The sequence below is a fragment of the Acomys russatus genome, chromosome 3, assembly GCF_903995435.1.
Source record: "Acomys russatus chromosome 3, mAcoRus1.1, whole genome shotgun sequence".
Lineage (NCBI taxonomy): Eukaryota > Metazoa > Chordata > Mammalia > Rodentia > Muridae > Acomys > Acomys russatus.
In genome coordinates this window covers 32,419,189-32,437,685 of record NC_067139.1, presented here as the reverse complement: position 1 = coordinate 32,437,685, position 18,497 = coordinate 32,419,189, and the positions used below count along the sequence as shown (strand labels likewise).

Below are 18,497 nucleotides of genomic sequence, written 5' to 3'. Positions count from 1 at the left end.
TACCACATACCCCACACCATCCCCACTCCCTTTACCACATACCCCCACCATCCACACCCCTTTACCAGATACACCCCTTAGTCCCCTCTCTTGCTGCATCTTACACTTCTTGGTTCTTCCTGCCTGGGTGTGCTTGGTTGCTCCATCACCTGGTCTTGCTGTCAAGCACTCAGGCCAAGATGGGGAGAACGGCAGTCCCTCCCTGTTGCTGATTGAATCCCAGGCCTTGCCACTAATGGTTAGGATAGCAGTAGGTGACGAGTCTGGGAGCACCAACACTCAGAAACACTAGTTCCCTTGAAAGCCTCAGAAAATGTGTACCTTTGTCCTTACTTTTCCTATAAGGAAGTAAGCCCTTGGCCATTGCTACCCAGCCAGGACAAAAGGGGATGGCTATGTCTGAGCCCAGTCCATCTTGTCCTTGTATTCCCTTCCTGTAACTAAGGAAGCCTTGTAGTCCCATCTTCCTCTCTGGGTCCCTGCCCTCTGCCTGCTGGTCACTGTCCTGTCACCAAGTCTCAGCTCCCCCATGCCCTGTTCAGCCACTATGCCCTGGAAACTAAAGTCCTAGTGGAGCTGGGCCCTGGAATCCAGATCCTATCCAATATCAACTGTAGGCATGGAGTCAGTGCTGCCCTGAATAGGCTGGGTGTGGCTGAGACCTGGCCTCGGCTGTGCGCAACTTCATAAGAAACACAGTCTTTGCCACGGATCCAAGTGGCAGGGCATCTAGGCAGAACAAGCAGTTCATAGAACAGTCTAGATCATTAAGAGATGAAAAAAGTCATGGTAGCTTTGAGGTCCTCCGCACTGGTTCTTCCCAAGCCTTTCTGGGACCTCATCCAGCTGTTCATGCCCCCTAGATGCAGGGACCCCTAGGTCCCTGTCTGTCTAGTCCCTTGTCTGAGGAACGCATTCCATCCTGTCTCAGGATCTGTCCTGGAAAGGTCAGATGGATGTGGTGGCAGGAGGGTGAGCACACAGAGCTGGCTGCTCTGCCTTTGCCTCCCACCTCTGACCCCTCCTCTCCAGCATGTCCCTGCCTTCTGCTGTGTGAATTACACTGCCTAGGGCTGGGGTGGGTGGACACCCTCTAGCCCTCCACTGCTACTCCATGCCTGGGATCCCCCAACTACCCTCATCTTACAGATGAGGAAACAGGCCAGAGCCAAGGCCACACAGCAGAAAAGAGGCCAACATGAGGCCATCCCCTTCCTCCGTATCACAATGGCCTGTTCTCACCTCATTAGTGCAATGCCACCTTCTACCAGTCATCACTAAGGTTCCTTCCTTGAAGGAGATACAAACAACACCAACCGCTCCTCCTGAGGTCCCTGAAACAAACCAAGGTAGGATTCTACCAAAGTTCACTCTGGAGGGCTAAGGGGTTGAGTGGACTTATTTACAGGGTGGTGGGTGAGGGATTATGGGCAGGAGCATAGGGGGGATTAAACAGCTACACTGGAAGTCCTGCACCCAGCATGGATGACCCCCCCACCCCCGTGAACACACAGATGGCGCTTGCTTCCCCACATTTATGCTCAAGGCCCTCCCCTAGATCCTGCAGGCATGCGCAGTTGGCGCAATTGCATGCATCTGATTGGGAGGTGTGGCTGTATACTCATGGGCCGGCACAGTGACTCTTCCCAGCCCTTCCTCCTATGAGGAAAGTCAACAATGGACAAGCCCAGCTGTGTGAGCTTTTGTGAGCAGGTGCAGCCAAACTACTGAAGATGGTGCTGGTTTGGGGCAGAAGGTAGTCCCGGATGGCAGCATGCATACAAACTTACATACATGTGCACAGTAGTCTATACAGACATGCTCATGCTGTATATGTGTACATGTCCACTCCCATGTATGTCATATGTGCACATGCACAGGGCCATTTGCATGCACACTCATACATACAAGACCCCAAACCCCAAACCCAGGTTATGAGTCAGGACACCTGATGGGTTTGGGCCAGCATGTCTGTTAGGCCCAGCTCAGGGTGCCTGAAGGGTTTGTTTTTGAGTGTCTCCTGAGCCAGTTCCTCCACACCAGCTTTTTTTGAGGAAACACAACACTGCCAATTCATCATGAGTCTGTGTTTTCCACTGAGTTTTCGGGGTCACACGTGCTATGTCTTGGAAAGTACCCAGGCAGGCTCACACTGTGATGAACCAAACGTGAGAGGAGGTGGGCATGGTATTGGGATTCCACTCAGGTCTCTGGCTCATAGAGCACCAAACACAAGGAGAGGGTTCTGGTAGCCACCCTGCTGACTGGCTCACCCGGGGCCTTAGGCTGGTGCCGTGCAGGTGTTGTGCGCACAGCCCACTGGAGAACTGCAGACAAGGGTAAAGGAAGGCTGTTTGCTCAGTGCCTTCCCACTCTGCCCAGTGAGAACGAGTGGCTTTGGGGACTCTGACTGCCCCACCTCAGAGGTGCAGGAACCAGGGATGTACTTACTAGTTTCCAGACCTCACTCTGTATCCCTCTAATCACGGAGCTCCACCCTAGGCACCCACGTACGCGCACAGCTCCACAGACAAGCCCCTGCTGAAGGACCAGGACCAGAGAGTGTGGCATGAACTGACCACTTTGTTAAAGGGTTTTCCAATACATGACATAGTAAAAGGGACAGACACCTGGGTGGAGGTGGCACACACCTGTGTTGATTGTGTGGATCGTCTCTACTTGGCCCTTAAAAGTGAAGCAGAGTCTCAAGGGTCACTGAAATCCTAGCTTCTGTCAGCCAAGGGCTGGGAAGGCCTAGGATGGAGGTTGGGAAGGTGCTGGGCTGCTCCACATTTGACACCACTGCAGATGCCTTCCTTAGAGATGCCTCAAGGCTTGTAAGGCCTGGTCCTCTAGGCTGTACTGGAGGGGACCAGCATAATGTAGGCCTGCTCAGCCTCCCAGGATATCTGACTTTCTCCTTTTACCCATGACTCCAGGGCCCTACCGTGAGGTCCCTGAGCCTGCCAGCCCCTGGACACAGGCTGATGCTGGATTCCTCTCCAAGAGGGTCCCAGCCGCTTGAGCCTTGTTCCAAAGCTAGACTCAAAGCCTGTGCCTGAGGTTTTCAACATCCTGGACTTTAGCTGCTGCCTTTGGCTGGGCTGGTTCTCCAAGACTTTTCTCTTATGCTGAATCCCATGGAGGAGACAGTCAGGGAACTCCTTGCCTGGACCTCAGGATCCCCCTTGGACCCTGGCCTTCCTTCTAGCCACCTTCTCACCTGGTGTGTGAGTGGCCACAAGGAGCAACAGGCACCGCTGGCCACTTGTTCACTGACGCCCCTTGCAAAACAGGACAGCTGGGGTCACGAGCCAGCACAACACAGTGCAAGAGGTTCCTGTGTATGGAGTAAGCCATTCCCTCTGTGGGCACCCCTTGTCATCCATCCTCCACGCATCCTTTGGGTCCTGAGTAAGATGCCACTGACTCCTAGGGGCTGTCTTGAACACTCAAGTGTAAATAGAGCCTCCTCTTTGGGCAGTGTTCCCAGGAGGCAAAGGCCTGGTGGGGGTAGTGCAGGATGGAGGAGCCTTCTCAACACAGGGAGTTTGAGGTGAAGGGGACAGTGGAGAAGGTTCTGGAGTAGAGAGGGTGGAATGTGATGGAGTGCTGCGTAAGATGTACCCAGGTCAGTCGGGACCCAGGGCCACATGATGTTGGTGCCCAGAAATGATTATGCATCTTGTGTAACCCAGGCTGATGATTTGGGTGGTGTCATTATTTCTAGATCCTGCTGGGTCAGCACCTGCAGGCTGGGCCATCTTCCCTTTGCAGATGGCTCGAGGAGTCCTGCCAAGGTCCCCTAGCCACAAACCCAATTATCCACAGACCACACTTAGTCCTGGGTCCTGGGCACTTATTGTCTTCCAGACCAGATGAGGATTTGGGAGAGGTGGGCCTGCTGTACTTACCACTGACTTTAGCACCTGGAGGGCTTTTAGGGAGCTGGAGAGCTGAGGGATGCTGCTAGTGTGTCCCATCACTACTCAATTCTCTGTCTTTCATCTGTATGGTGGGTGAGAGAATGGAGCCCCTAGTTAGACAGCAGGAGGGTATGCATGACATGGCCTTAGCTTGGAGAGGCACTCATGAAATGGCTATAGGGCCCCCTCCCAAGTAGGTTTTTGTTTTTGTTGTTTCTGTGTTTTGAGACAAAGTCTCACTGTGTAGCCCTGGCTGGCCTGGAATTTGCTATGTAGGACAGGGCAACCTTGAACTCACAGAGATCTGCTTACCTCTGCCTCACAAATATGGGAATTAAAGGTGTTTGCCACCATAACCAATCTCCTGTCAATCTTAATCTGACAACAAATCAAGATACTGGTACTATCTTGCAGTGGATGCAGAGCACCAAGGGCATGAACAGGGTTGTGTTTCAAGGAGAGAGCTATATGCTGTGAGCCACCCCGACCAGGGAATCTGGCTTGAGTGACAGGCTAGCCTCAGTGGGCCACTTCAGAGCTCCCTGAGTCCCATCTAGGGGTTTCCTCTTTTGATGAGGAGGGAACCATGTGTTGGCCAACATCCGGCTGCTGAGCACAGGCATGCTGGTGGCTGCTGGCCAGCCCACATGTTGGGGGGCACCCTAGGGACACAGTGCCAGGAGGTGTGTCCCCAAGCCAGGTCGGTCAGATCCGGGCCACCTGCACAGGACTCTGGTGACTACAGCATTCTCAGTCTCTTTTCAGCTAACCTGTTACTTGTGTGCCCCACAGTTTTGAGTTTGAGTTCTGGACTCAGCAATCCTTTTGCCTCAGTTTCCTGAGTAGCTGAGACTACATACATAGACATGTACCCCTGCACTCAGCTCTTCCTCCTGGAACTTTTATTTTTTAAGACAGGATTTCCGGTAGCCCAAGATAACCTCAAACTTACTAGGTAGCTGAGGATAATCTTGAACTTCTGTTCTTCCTGTTTCCACTTCCTGAGTGGAATTACAGGCATGCATCATAACACTGTTTCCCTTGGCATATTTAAAAGAGGGTTGACCATTTTTTCCATAGATGCTTTCTCTCATCCATCACTCTGGGTACCTGACTGGTCAGCTGCACCCAAGGTTGCAGGGGCTTCTGTGATGTCTTAGGGCCCCAGTTTCTAGGGGGACTTACTGTTCATCTAAGTGAGGGATAGATAGTGAGGGTTTGGAGGGAAGCCCTGGTCCCTCGCTCCATGACTTGGGAAAGATGCTTAGAGAGGGCAGAGGCTTGCTGGAGCAGGTCAGGCCTTATGCCTCAGAGCACAGGGCTAATGTGAGGGAAGTGGGAAAGATGAAGGCCTGGGCGCTGGGAGGTACAGTGGGAAAAACAGAGCAAGGAAAGGCAGGCCTGGGAGCCAGCTTCTGCTGGGTGAGGGAGATCTCTAGGTGAGACAGGCTTTCAGGCCACCTGCTCCCAAGAGGGTCCCTGCTGCCCATGGGTAGTGCTGGATGCCACTTTGTACAATGTGTCCAACAGTAAGTACAGAGATGTGCCTAAGTGCCAGCGCAAGGTGGGCCAGGAAACAGTGAGTGCTGGACTTGTTAGAGAGCAGGCATATGACCCCGTCCAGGCTATCAGATGACTAGAGACACAAGGCTGTTTCCCAGGCTCCCACAAGCTGCCTTTCCCCAGCACAGGACAGCCAGAGCCAGCCTCAGAGACACCAGTAGTTGATGAATACTTTGGGCAGCCGTGGTGCATGTACCCTCCAGCCCTGCATCCCTAGTTACCTAGGTGACCCATCCTTGAGCTTCTTTACTTGAGAAGGCCTGAGGGACACTTCATGAACTTGGAGAGGCCAGTAATACCACTAGTAAGCAGTAAGGTTTAGGCGGAGTCCTAAGTAGGGCTTAGTCTTACTTTGCTACAAATAGCACAAGCCCTGGGCATGGGACTGAGGTCTGCAGTGCCCACGCCATAGAGTGCACCAGGGGATGTGCAGTTCTGGGGCTGTTGGCAAAGGCTGTTTGTAGCACTTGGCATGCAAACTCAGCAGTTGAAGTCAAGAAAGTTGCAGTGTCTTTCAGGCCCTGTACCCAGGAGCCGGACACACTCCTATCTCTGACCACCATCTCATGGCACCTGTATTCCTCCCAAATCCTGAGGCCAGCAGTGCAGGCTCCAAATCAGCAAAGAATTTGCCTGGTAAGATGTCTACTGTGTGAGGGAGGTCCATGAACTTCTCATGTGTGTGTGTGTCTGTGTGTGTGTGTGTCTGTGTATGTGATATGTACTTATGGCATCCATGTGTAGAGGCCAAACGTCATAATCAGGTGTTAGCTTCTATCACTCTCCACCTCAGTTTTGGCTATCTGGCCAGGGACCAACAGGGCTCCTCCTGCCACCTCACATGCCACCCCAGCACAGGCCACTGCACCTGGATTTTTACATGGGTCCTAGGGACTCAAACCCCGTTCCTCATGCTTGTGCAGTAAGCACTTTACCCTGGGCCATCTCACCATCCCTTCTTGAAACTTCTTTTCGTGTTCTGTGTAAGGGCTGTTGAGCCTCAGATCCCAATGTCTGTCTCAAGACCTACCCTAGAAAGGAGGAAGACTGAGAGTTCAACCAAGCACTCCAGAGAGGATACCCTGGCTAGAGTGTACTAATGCTCCTGCAGGGAGGGGCTGTCTGGCAGTGGAGGACAGGGTCCCAGGAGTAGAGGGTGGCACGTGGAACCCAGCACGGAAGCACATAAGCTTTATTGTCGGTCCTGATTAGAATAGGAGGCACCATCATGACCTACAGCCCCCGTGGGCCTGGCTGCCTCTTGGTGGCTGCCAAGCCCAGGCACTGATGGCTGTCCAAGGTCCCTGGGTTAGGAATCGGCAGAGACAGCAGTCTTCATGGGAAGTAGGGCCACCAGTACATCAGCAAAGGGAGGGCCATATCCTGGTCCTTCTGGAATGTCCTGAGACAGAGGCCAGTGCTGGCCCCTCGTCAAGCCCAATCATGGACTTGCTGCATGTCTTTGGGTGGGCAGTGACTATTCTCTGAGCACGGGTTTCTGTGGGGCTGTCCAGTTCTGATCTTCACAGCCTCGCATTCGGGTTCCACATACCTCGGGTGGCCGCCTGTCCCGCAGTCACAGTTGAATGGAAGTCCATCTCTGACCCTGGTCCAGTGGTGGTCAGCTTGGGCTCTGGTGGTTGAGGGGAATGCTCCACACAGGAGATGGATGCCTTGAGAGCACGGCACTTTCAGGGGTCTGGACAGCTGGGATGCCGGTCAGGTACCTTTAAGGATTCTAGAAAGACAGAAAGAGAGGAGTGAGTGCTGCTAGGCCTGCTACCAGTGCCCCGAGTTGGAGGGGTGCTGAGTCCATGCTAGTGATCAGCTTGTGGGCGTCAGGGCCTCTCGGCCTTGGGCATAACGATCTGTCTGCCAGACAAAGGTACTGCAGCCCTTTTCTTGGTGAATGCAGTATTCCTCGGTCTCTGTCAGGACTTAAAAGGCCACATCCATCATAGTGACAAGAGGCAGTCAATACCAAAAAATAAAAATAAAAAATAAAAAAAATAAAAAGCCAGGCAAGGTGGCACATGCCTTTAATCCCAGCACCCGGGAGGCAGAGGCAGGCAGATCATTGTGAGTTCGAGGCCAGCGTGGTCTACAATGCGAGTCCAGGATAGCCAAGGCTACACAGAGAAACCCTGTCTCAAAACACAAAAACAAAAAAAACAAGAAAAAAAAGAAAGAAGTGGCCTAGTCATGCCCCCTGTGAGGGGATAGCTGGTCTAGAACCCACCACACCTTAAAAATCTCCGATGGGAGTGGTAGCAGCTGGTCTCAGCCTCCCCTCCCAACTCACCTGGGTGTCCTACTGCTGGGGTGCCATGTCCATTACAGGCTTCTGGACCTCAAAGGCCAAAATGAAGATGTTGACCACCATGATAATGAATACCAGTCCCGTGGCCAGGTTGTTAAGGAAGTCCAGCTGGGTGGAGTCATCTGTGTTGTTAAGGTCAGACTTGACTGTGGGTGAGAAGGAACAGATGCTGTCCAGAGAAGCCTGGCCTGGGTCAAAGTGTCCAGGGAGTGTTGAGTGGACACTATAGGGCTCTTGGCCATATTTAGGGTTTTGTTTCCCCATTGAAAGCTTGCTTGTTTTGCTAAAAATTAGGCATGGATGTCCCTATCTGCTTTGTTTCCCACTTTCTCCATGAGGAAAAGAAGCCCACGCAGGGTAAATGCTGAGATGTCACTTCTGGATGCCAAGGCAGGCCAGGTTTCTCTTCAGAGGCAAAATCGCTAAGCTCCTCATGAGCCTTAGTTTATGGACCCTCTGATACACCTTAGGTTCTGTCACTATACCCATTTCACAAGTAGAGGTTGTGAAGTCCCAGAAGCTCCCCATCATTAGCCTATACTATCAGAAAGTGAATATGGGGCCCTTGCTGTTTCTGATGACATCACCAGCTGTGAATAGGCAGCAAGGATGCTGTGGCAACCCAGCCCACTTCTCTATCAGCTATCCACACATGCCTACAGTATTTGCAGGTCATCTGTGGAGGGGACATTGGGTGATTACATTTGGGAGCTATCCATCCATGCCTACCAAAGGAAGCGGATCACATGATTACCTTTGGGAATTAGTGGTTATACCCTGGCTTTGCACTCAGAAGCAGAAGGAAGCTGGCCTTCCTGTTCATGGAGTCAGGGGTCCAGGTTCAGGGTCAGCTCAGGACCAGAATCATCTTATCTCCAGAAACCTTGCCTCTCTTCATTCTCTATTCCAGAGTGCCCTCCTTACCTCCTGTCCCTGGCTCCCCTCCTCACCTCACAAGCCAGAGTCCCCTCATCACATCTTGACCCAAATGTCTCCTCCTTGCGCCCAAGGTAAGGTCTCTTCTTTGTCTCCTTTGTAACTTGGCAGCTCTTTTTTTTTTTTCTTTTTAAGATTTATTTACTTATTATTATGAACACAGTGCTCTGTCTGCATGTACACTTGCAGGCCAGAAGAGGGATTCAGATCACATTGAGGATGGTTGTGAGCCTCCATGTGGTTGCTGGGAATTGAACTCAGGACCTCTGGAGGAGCAGTCAGTGCTTTTAACCTCTGAGCCATTTCTCTAGCCCATTGGCAGCTCTTTGTTACTGGACACAGGCCTGAGCTGCTCTGGCAGGGAGTGCGGGCTGCCAGAAGCTATCCTGTGGCAGGGAGCCATAGGGACCCCACCTTCCCCCTGTACCACCTCACCTTCCGGACCCTGAGGATCTTATCCCCATTCTGCTTTCAAGGAGCAGGGTCCAGTGTGAGGAGCCACAGCCTGGACCAGGAGCCTGCCTACTTGAGGGCCAACTGTTTCAGGTGCAACCACCACACCACCCACGGCCACACATCTCCCTACCCATCCCTGGGGCTGTGCAAGCAGCCGTGGGTCCTACCCAGGAAGATAAGCAGCAGGGCCACTCCAATCTGCAGCACAAGAGAGATGGAGATAAGGACCACCAGGGGCACGAAGAAGGCGAAGTCCTGGCCCTGCTCCACCACGGCCTTCAGCTGCGACGCGTTGGCCATAAGTAGCGCGATGTCTAGCATACTCTCTGCGGCACTCTTCTTGCTGGCATAACTGTTTACGTCAGTGGGTCGGTTCCTAGAATCGCCGCTGGGTGGCTACGGGGGAGCAAGGTGATCAGCAGGGATACAGCCTCGGGTTTCACCTGCCACTGCTGTTTGGGACCCTGTGGTCACCACTGTGGTGACAGTAACTGTCTGCCCTGAGCTGGCCTCCAACGAGGAGGTGGTGACTCCTCTCCCGCCCACCCCAGGGCACCCAGGAGGAGACTGGTGTGGAGGCGCTGGAAGCTGGAGGGCTGTGTGGGAGGCAGGAGAGTCCTGGAAAGCGGGATGCCTGCCTGCCTCCACCCAAGGAGTGGTGCCAGCCAGATGTGGGCTCTGCACAGCGGGGCGATGGCAGTTTGCCAGACTTCTCTGCGACTCTGCCCACCTGCTGTGCGGTGGGACTACCACACACAGGTCAAGCACGGCTTTGCCCTGAAGCAGCAGCCACCACCACCACCACCACCACCCCGCAGTGCGGATGCCACCTGCATTTGGCCGACACCCACAGATGCCCGCTGCCGAGCAGGGCCCAGAGAGGGTGACACGGGCCAATGTCACACAGCGGCCCAGGCAGGAGGTGCTGAGGTCTTACCGAGGCGTCGGGGGAACCAGGGGAGCCCGGGCGCTGGACGCAGTGGAGCTTGTACTCCTTAGTGTTCCACTCCATGGTGCGGCCCCGCTGGCTGCCTAGCACAGGGCCTAAGAGCTCCCGAGCCTCCTTTGTGGGCTCCGGCTGTGAACCTGCCCCAACACTACCCCATCTAGTGCCTGCTCCCAGAATTTGCCTCCACCAGGGAGGCGCGGGCCTAGACGCTGGCTGCTGCATCGCACTGGGCCAAAATTATCCCTCTGGGGCCTCGATGTCTCCAATTCTCAGGCTCCTTCAGGATGCCTGGGGCAAGCAGCCGGGCGCCTGTCACAGAGTCCCCAGGGACCTTGTCTCAAAGTCACTGTTCAAGCCCCCCTCTGAGCTTTGAACATGAGCACCAATTCTTTATAAAAGTGAGGCCAAGGGTGTGCCCGTTACTGACCCCTGGTGAGGTTTTCCCCTGCGCAGGGCGGGCCCTAAGGCTGTAAATCCATTTAGCATAGTGCCTGCTAAGCACTCAACCCAGGAAAGGGGTGTCAGCGCTTCCTCTGGGTCACCTTGGCATGTGGCTTTCCACTCTAGGGCCCTAAGCTGTTTTGCCAGGAGAATGGAGTTGTGCATGAGGGCCTCCTGCATAGACTAGAGGCCTGAGGGGAGCAGAGGGGATCCTAACGCAGCAGCGGCAGTGGCCAGAAGGACCTGCCTGGACCTGGCATCTGTACACCAAGGGTATGAGGCATTGCTTGGCTACTGCGGGCTTTGACTCAATGGACCTTTGTGTCTCAGCAGCGTGTCCTTAGAGCTCTCATCTCTGCACACCTAGCCTAGGAAGCCAGGTGGAGTATGAAGGGATGGAATGTATTTTGTCCAGGGAGACACCAGGTGCAGGAGTTGAGGGTAAATGTCAGCTTTGTTTCTTCTTCCTCATGTCTTTGACCTAACTCTCAGGCCTTGCTTCTGTTTGCATCACTTCAGGAGTGCCAGGCCACACTTGAGCTTTCTCTCCTGGTGTCTCCTAGCATCTCAGAAGGAGTCAGCAGACCATTTGACTCTTAGAGAGATTAGCTGGGGCCCAGAACTACTGATCTGTGGCTGAGTGGCTCACACTGTGTCTACACAGCATCTTCCCAGCTTGTGTCTTAGCACAAGGCTGGAGTTTGATAAAGGCCAAGGGACTCTGTTGTCCCTCTGTCCCCTGCCCCCTTCCAAAAGGAAGAGGATTAGAGTGGTTAAGAAATGGTGCCTGAGCCGGGCGTGGTGGCGCATGCCTGTAATCCCAGCACTTGGGAGGCAGAGGCAGGCGGATCGCTGTGAGTTCGAGGCTAGCCTGGTCTACAAAGCCAACCCAGGCTAGCCAGGCCTACACAGAGAAACCCTGTCTTGGAAAAAAAAAAAAAAGAAAGAAAGAAATGGTGCCTGCCCTGGTAGTGGTGGCACAGGCTTTTAATCCTAGCATTTGGAGACCAGCCTGGTCTACAGAGCAAGTTCCAAGACAGCCAGGGCTACATACAGAAACCCTGAAATAAAAAAGAAGAAAGAAAGAAGATGACATAAAGTGGTGCATGCGCTGGAGAGATAGCTTAGTAGGTAGGAGCAGTGGCTGTTCCCATGTGACAGCTCACAACCATCTCTAACAGCTCTGGTGCCAAGGGATCCTCCATTGTCCTCTGACTTCAGTGGGCACCAAGCACATGTGTGGTGCACAAACACACATGCAGGCAAAACAACCATCCACATAAAATAAAATACTTTTAAAGAAAGAAAGGGGAAAAAAGGTGCCCAATGTTGTCTGTATGCCAGGTCCTGTTGCAGGTGTTACAACCTGAAACCAGACTGTGGAGGCCTGCCCTATGGAGCAGATGGACAGTCAGACACTATACAAGAGATGCTTTGAGAAGCCTGGTGCCATACTTCTTCAGAACAGAACTAAGGGGTGAGGAGTTCTGCAGAGAGAGCCCAGCTTGCTGATCTTGCAGAGGCCTGAGTTTGGTTTCCAGCACCACACTGAATGGGTGATAAACCCTCATAATGCCTGCTCCAAGGGATCCAACACCTTTTGCACATGCATTGAGATGCAATTTATTTATTTAATAAATAGCAATTGTTTAATAATTTACTTATTTTTGTTTTTTTGACATAAAGTCCCACTACGTAGCTCTGTCAATCCTGGAACTCACTATGCAGATCAGGCTGGACTCTAACTCACAGAGATCCATCTGCCTGGCACAACTTTAGATACACACACACACACACACACACACACACAAATATATCTAGAGAGAGAGAGAGAGAGAGAGAGAGAGAGAGAGAGAGAGAGAAGGCTATCCAGGCGGTGATGGCACATGCCTTTAATCCCAGCACTCTGGCAGGCAGAGGCAGGCTGATCTCTGTGAGTTTGGTGCCATCCTGATCTATAGAGCTAGTTCCAGGACAGCCAACACTGCACAGAGAAACTGTCTTGATAAAAAAACATGAAAAAAAACCAAAACAACAACAGAAAAGACCTTTGTCTTGTACCCTGTCTTGAACAAACCAAGCAACCAAACAAACAAAAAGGTGACAGAGACAACTCAGTTGATAAAATGATGGCTTCAAGTGTGAGGACCTGATTTTGATCCCCACAATCTACCTAAACTGTCTGGTACCATGGTGTCTATTTGTAATTCTAATGATGACAAAGTGGGAGTAGAGATGCAGGTGCGTCCCTGGAGCTCATGGCCAGCTAGCCTCGCCTTCTTGATGGCTTTCCAGGCAAACAAGTGACTGTGTCTCAAACAGAAGGCGTACACTACCTGAGGAATGACACCCAAGCTTGTCCTTTGACCTCTTTACACTTGTCCAGGGCATGGAAGGGCAGCCATGACAGTGTCTACCTAGGAAACCTTAGCCAGGGGCCTGCCATGTCTCATGGAGCAGAACGAGGGAGGCTGTCTTGGCCTATTGTGTTACACAGTTTGTTTTTATGACAGCGTAACTGAGCAAAGAGACTTAAAGCAGAGATGAATTTGGCTCACCGTTTCAGAGGTGAGCCTGTGACCTGCTGCCTTCATCTGGCTCCATCACAGTAGGCCAGAGGCTAAAACATAACGGCAGAAGGGTGTGGTAAAGAGGAAGATGCTTAGCTTAGAGTGGCTGGGAAGCAGCCAGACAAGTGAAGGGTCCAGGGCAAGGTGTGCCCTTCAGGGGCACACTCCAGTGCCCAGCTCCTCTAACTAGGCCTCACATCCTTTCTACCACTTCCAGGTAACACTCTCGGATTACGGATCTGTTGGATAAATCAGAACCCGGGGATCCAGTCACCTCGCCATGCTTAGGTCCACCAGCTGGGGACCAATGAAGGAGCTCCTGAGGGACAATTCATATGAGATCATACTAGCTACTTTATACCTGAGGGTACTAAGGCCTGGAGAGATTGTCACAGTGTCAGTATTGCCTGGGGTGTTCTTTCAGGCATGGTCTGACATGTGGCCTGTCACAGTGGTAGTCACCGTTCACCACTGAGGTCACTGATGCTGGAAATCTGCTCTGTGTGTGTCTCTGTCTGTCTGTGTGTGCATGTGCATGCATGTATTCGGGTGTTGGTGATCAACCCTGCAGCCTTGTACATGTTAGGCAAGAACTCTGCCATTGGACTACATTGCCAGCCCTGCTGGAAATCCCAATCTGTGGACGCCAACTGTGAGCATCCATCCCCAGTCAGTAGGCCCTTCCTACCCTCATGGGCAGCACTGTCATGCGAGTGCTCCTGAAGACACGGTGGAGTGTGTGTGTATTCTGGCAGGCTGCAGGTGGCAGACAGGACTCTGTGGCACCATAGGAACCTGTCTGTTCTTAGAGTCCCTGGGCAACTCCAGGTGGAAGAGGGGGTGGGGGTTGAAAATGGAGGACAGAGACATGAGAAAAATTGGGTCAAGTCTGAAGATTTCTGATCAATACTCACATTAATGCAGGCGAGTAGACTGAATAGTTCCTTGGAAGAATTTCCTTAATCCTCTGAATAGTTCCTGGGAAGAACTTCCGTAATCCTCTGAATAGTTCCTTAGAAGAACTTCCGTAATCCTCTGAATAGTTCCTGGGAAGAACTTCCGTCATCCTGTGGGCAGTTCCCTGGAAGAACTTCCCTATTTCTTTCAAAGGTAAACAATCAAAAGAGCATAAAACACAAGACCACCTTCAGCAAAGGTCAACAACTCGAAGGTCACAGTGTGTAGCCTAAGCAGGGGATTTCTAACTTGGCTGAATTTAGGATGGCTCCCCACATCTGCCCCTTCTAAAATAAAATTATGAAGAATCTGTCTTAAGCCAGTGAGTTGAATACTTACCCTTACCCATAATTGGCACATGAATGCCATCATTCATGGCCTGTCTTAGGTTAAATAAGCTTCAGACTCACTCTTACCTGTCTCTGGCTTGCCTGCATATCAGCACATGAAGAAGGGCAGTGTCTTTGAGCTCTATGCCATGTACTTTTATTGGCTGTAATTGCTGAGACATGAGCTGTGTTAGGCAAGGAAGGAGGGCAAAGGCTATTACTTTAAGCCCTGCATCCCTGCCAAGGATAATCTATGCTGTAGAATACTTTTAATTCTGAAGAGATTGTATGGAATGTGAATCTAGCTGCATCCTACTCATAAAGAGTCTAGAAGAGTCTAGCATAGCATTGTAACTTGTTCAGTCATCTCAAATCACTAATCTCTTAGTTAAGGCATAAACAATATTAGTAAAGCAAAAGCAAAAACAATATTAGATACAAGAATAATAACAGAGATTTTACCACTCAACAGCAGGCTACAGGTCCCTTTTCAGTTCTCCACGGTCCTGCAGATGAAACCAATCCTAACAATTAGGGTGGAAAAGTACTTGTAAAGCTTAAAATCTGAGTTTCTGGAAGGAAAATATTCTAGGAGTCTCTGCTTTTTTGTTGTTGTTGTTGTTGTTGGTTTGGTTTGGTTTGGTTTGGTTTTTTGAGACAAGGTTTCTTTGTGTAGCCTTGGCTGTCCTGGACTCACTTTGTAGACCAGGCTGGCCTCGAACTCACAGCTATCTGCCTGCCTCTGCCTTCCAATTGCTGGGATTAAAGGTGTGCGCCACCACGCCCGGCTAGGAGTCTCTGTTAAGCACCGTCTCCAATGTTCAGTCAGGCCCATAAGGAGGATGCCTCATAAGTACTGGAACACTTGAGTTCTCCTTTCCTCCTCATACACAGGGAAACAAGCAGTCGAGTGTTGTTGACATACGTTATCCCAAGAAACGGGTTGAAGAAAAGGAGGATCAGGAATATGTCCAATGAATCTTCACCTCCGATCTGGGGATCATCAGCAAACTCATCCATGCCAGCACCCACTTGACCCGCACAAGCCTCTCCAGGTATCGTGCAGCATCATGTTCCTGTGAGAAAACACAGACAGAGCCCTGACCCCATATTAATGCGGGGTTGAGTCCACTCCACTGTCCAGTTAAAGGATCCTTCCATGTCACTCTAGTGAAGGAGGACTGAGTATTAGTGTGCCAGAATTGATTGGCTGCAGAATTTCCTTTGGCATGAAGCAGTAAATATTCTAAAATGAGTAGAACATGACTCAAAGCATATTTAGATGATTGGGGGTAAAGTTCCCCCTTCTCTACTTTTTGTAACTAGGTTTAATGGTAGAATGAGCTCTTTCCACCATACCTTGTCCTTGAAGATTATAAGAAATACCTATAATATGCTTTATGGAAAAAGAGTCACAAAATTTTTGAAAAGCTTTGCTAACATACCGAGTCATTAACTGTCCTGATAGCCTTAGGCACACCAATGTGAGAAAAGACAAACAGACAGTGAGCAATTACAGTCTTTGTGGCTTCTCCGGACTGGAGAGAAGCAATTAAATATTCAGAATATGTATGTATAGACATATGAACATATTTTAACTTTCCAAATTCATGTATATGAGTAACATCCATTTGCCAAAGTTGGTTAGGGACCAGCCCTTTGGGATTAACTCCCAGATGTGGTACAGGAAGAAACTGAGGACATGGGGAGCATGCCTTCACAATGGCTCGAGCTTGCTCTTTAGTAATCCTGTATTGAAGTCTTAGAGTTCGGCTATTAATATGATGTAAATCGTGAGCTTTTTGAGCCTTTTCTACATTTGTAAGGCATGCCAAATATTTGGTAGCTGCATCTGCTAACGCATTACCTGCAGCCCAAGGTCAGGGTAAATCAGCGTGAGCTCTTAAATGTCCTATAAAAAAAAGGATGCTTTCCCTTTTGAAAAGCTGTCTGGATTTGAGAAAATCATCCACTAGGCCACGATTGGGTTTAGATTTGTCCTGCAGTTTCTAGGCAAGCAACTACCTCTGCTACATAGTCACTATCTGAATATAAATTAAAGGAACAAAAGGCATAATGTTGGAAAACGGTAGCCACCACTTGCAGCTCAGCACTTTGAGCAGATTTAGCAGTAGTAGGAATAACATACGTCTGTCCTTCTACTACATAACTAGCTCCGCCATTAGAAGACCCATCAGTAAAAATGATCAAACCATCTGTCACAGGCTGAAATTGAGTTATCTTAGAAAAAATAACTGGATGTTTATTTTAAAAACCAGAGAAGCCTAGTAGAGGGAAAAGTGTGCACAAGTCAACAGCCAATGGTCAGTGTTAGCCAACAGCCAATTTTGCTGTTCCTTAGAATATGGCTGAATAATAAAATGAGATTCCTTGCCAAAATAGTTTCTTTCTTGCAATCAACCTATATGAATCAACTTTTCAGCAGCCAATAATAAGGCACTATTACCTTACTGAAAGAAGATGGCAAATGTTCCCACATAGTAAGAGCCCCTTGCCAGAACACCATGGGAGGTGTAGTTTGAGTGGCCAAGATAATATACCCTAGAGGCTTGTTATAATCTATATAGGTTATGAGTTGATGGGAGATCGCCTCTTCCACTAATGCCAAGGCTTTCCTAGCTTCAGCTGTAAGCTCCTAGGGTGAATTTGGAGAGAAATCTCCTTGTAAGATTTCAAATAAGGGCCTCAAATCTCCAGTTGTTAATTTTAAATAAGGTCTAAGCCAATTTATATCACCAAGCAACCTTTGAAAATCATTTTAAGTGATCCACTCTCAATGTGATCTTTTGGTGTTTTATTTGAGAAGGTAAAAGCTGAAATCCCAAATATGAATATGGATCTATCCTTTGAACTTTTTCAGGAGCTATTTGCAGACCAGATTGAGATAATTGGGTATCCCAAAAAGCATAACATAAAAGCACATGTTGTCCATCCTTTCCAGCAATAAGCATATAATCCATGTAATGACTGATATATAAATCAGTATATTTTTCTCTAACCTTTTACAAAGCTCTAGTTACATTTCTGACACAGGGTAGGGCTGTTAGCCATTCCCTGAGGCAAAATCAGCCAATGATATCTCTTCATTGGTTCTTTAAAATTCACAGAAGGCACACTGAATGCAAAGCAATGGCAATTTTTTGGGTGCAAGGGGATGGTAAAAAAAAAAAATCCTTAAGGTCTCTGACAATTTTGAAAGTATTTTTGGGAACAGCTAGAGGGAAATCCTGGCTGTAATGTTCCCATAAATTGTATAGTCTCATTACCTTTTAACTTACATCTCTGTAAGTAATTTAGCTTATCAGTAGATCATGCCCTGTGGAGACCAGGTTGGAACTCAAAAGAGTTCCACCTGTGTTAATCCCCAAGTGCTGGGATTAAAGGCGTGCACCACTATGCCCTGTGCTTTTATTTTAATTCCAGTAAAATCTTTAGAAATCTCAAGCAAAAATTAATCAGGGAAAAAAGAAAATTCTAAGTTCTAGGCAGTTAACTATATTCCCTAGGCTAGTTTAGAAAACTATCAGCCTCCTAGTTCCACCTCTCCAAGCAGCCACATGTCTGTAGCCATCTCTACTCTGTAAGAGTCAAGTCCACAGGCAACTAGGAGCAGTGTCTGTAAAATTATTTGGCCCAAGGACATTTTAGCCCTGGGTTTGTTTAGCTAGTTTGATCTAAGCTGGAAACTCCCAGCTGTAAATGTCTAGCTCCAAGGACAAAACTAGTTTACCTTTGTTTTTTAAGTCTAGTAAAAATCTTTAGAAATCTCTCAAGTAAAAATTAAGCAAAGAAAAAAGAAGATTATCTATTTTTGGTAGACCTTTTCTAGAAAGCCCTGATAAACACTTTGTAGCTAAGGAGCTTTGAATTAACTCTGTAAGACTGAGACCTCTAGAGGGATCTCTAGTCTATCCCCGGAGTCCCCACTAAGAGACGGAGTCCATTGTCGATGCAAATGCATAGGAATAAGAATTTATTGAGCCATTGCGATGGGGTCTGTCCAGATCTTTCAAGCTGCAGACCCCGAGA

At 49.7% G+C, this 18,497-nt stretch overlaps 1 protein-coding gene across 1 annotated transcript; it reads right to left on the bottom strand.

The window, feature by feature from the left end:
- Window positions 1-7,800: 7,800 nt before the first annotated feature.
- LOC127211207 (ninjurin-1-like) lies at window positions 7,801-10,213 on the bottom strand. The gene is made up of 3 exons (XM_051171030.1): window positions 10,139-10,213; window positions 9,369-9,597; window positions 7,801-7,955 (listed from the first exon to the last, which is right to left on the bottom strand). Exons 1-3 carry the CDS (start codon window positions 10,211-10,213, stop codon window positions 7,801-7,803), a joined length of 459 nt encoding a protein of 152 aa, XP_051026987.1.
- Between the last annotated feature and the right edge of the window lie 8,284 nt (window positions 10,214-18,497).

What these genes read in the sequence shown, in the direction of transcription:
- LOC127211207 (XM_051171030.1), bottom strand. Translation starts at nt 10,213, where the DNA reads ATGGAGTGGAACACTAAGGAGTACAAGCTCCACTGCGTCCAGCGCCCG. An exon ending in CTGGTTCCCCCGACGCCTCG is followed by an intron (nt 9,598 to 10,138) that starts GTAAGACCTCAG and finishes GCTCCCCCGTAG; the next exon opens with CCACCCAGCGGCGATTCTAG. An exon ending in CCTGCTGCTTATCTTCCTGG is followed by an intron (nt 7,956 to 9,368) that starts GTAGGACCCACG and finishes TCTCACCCACAG; the next exon opens with TCAAGTCTGACCTTAACAAC.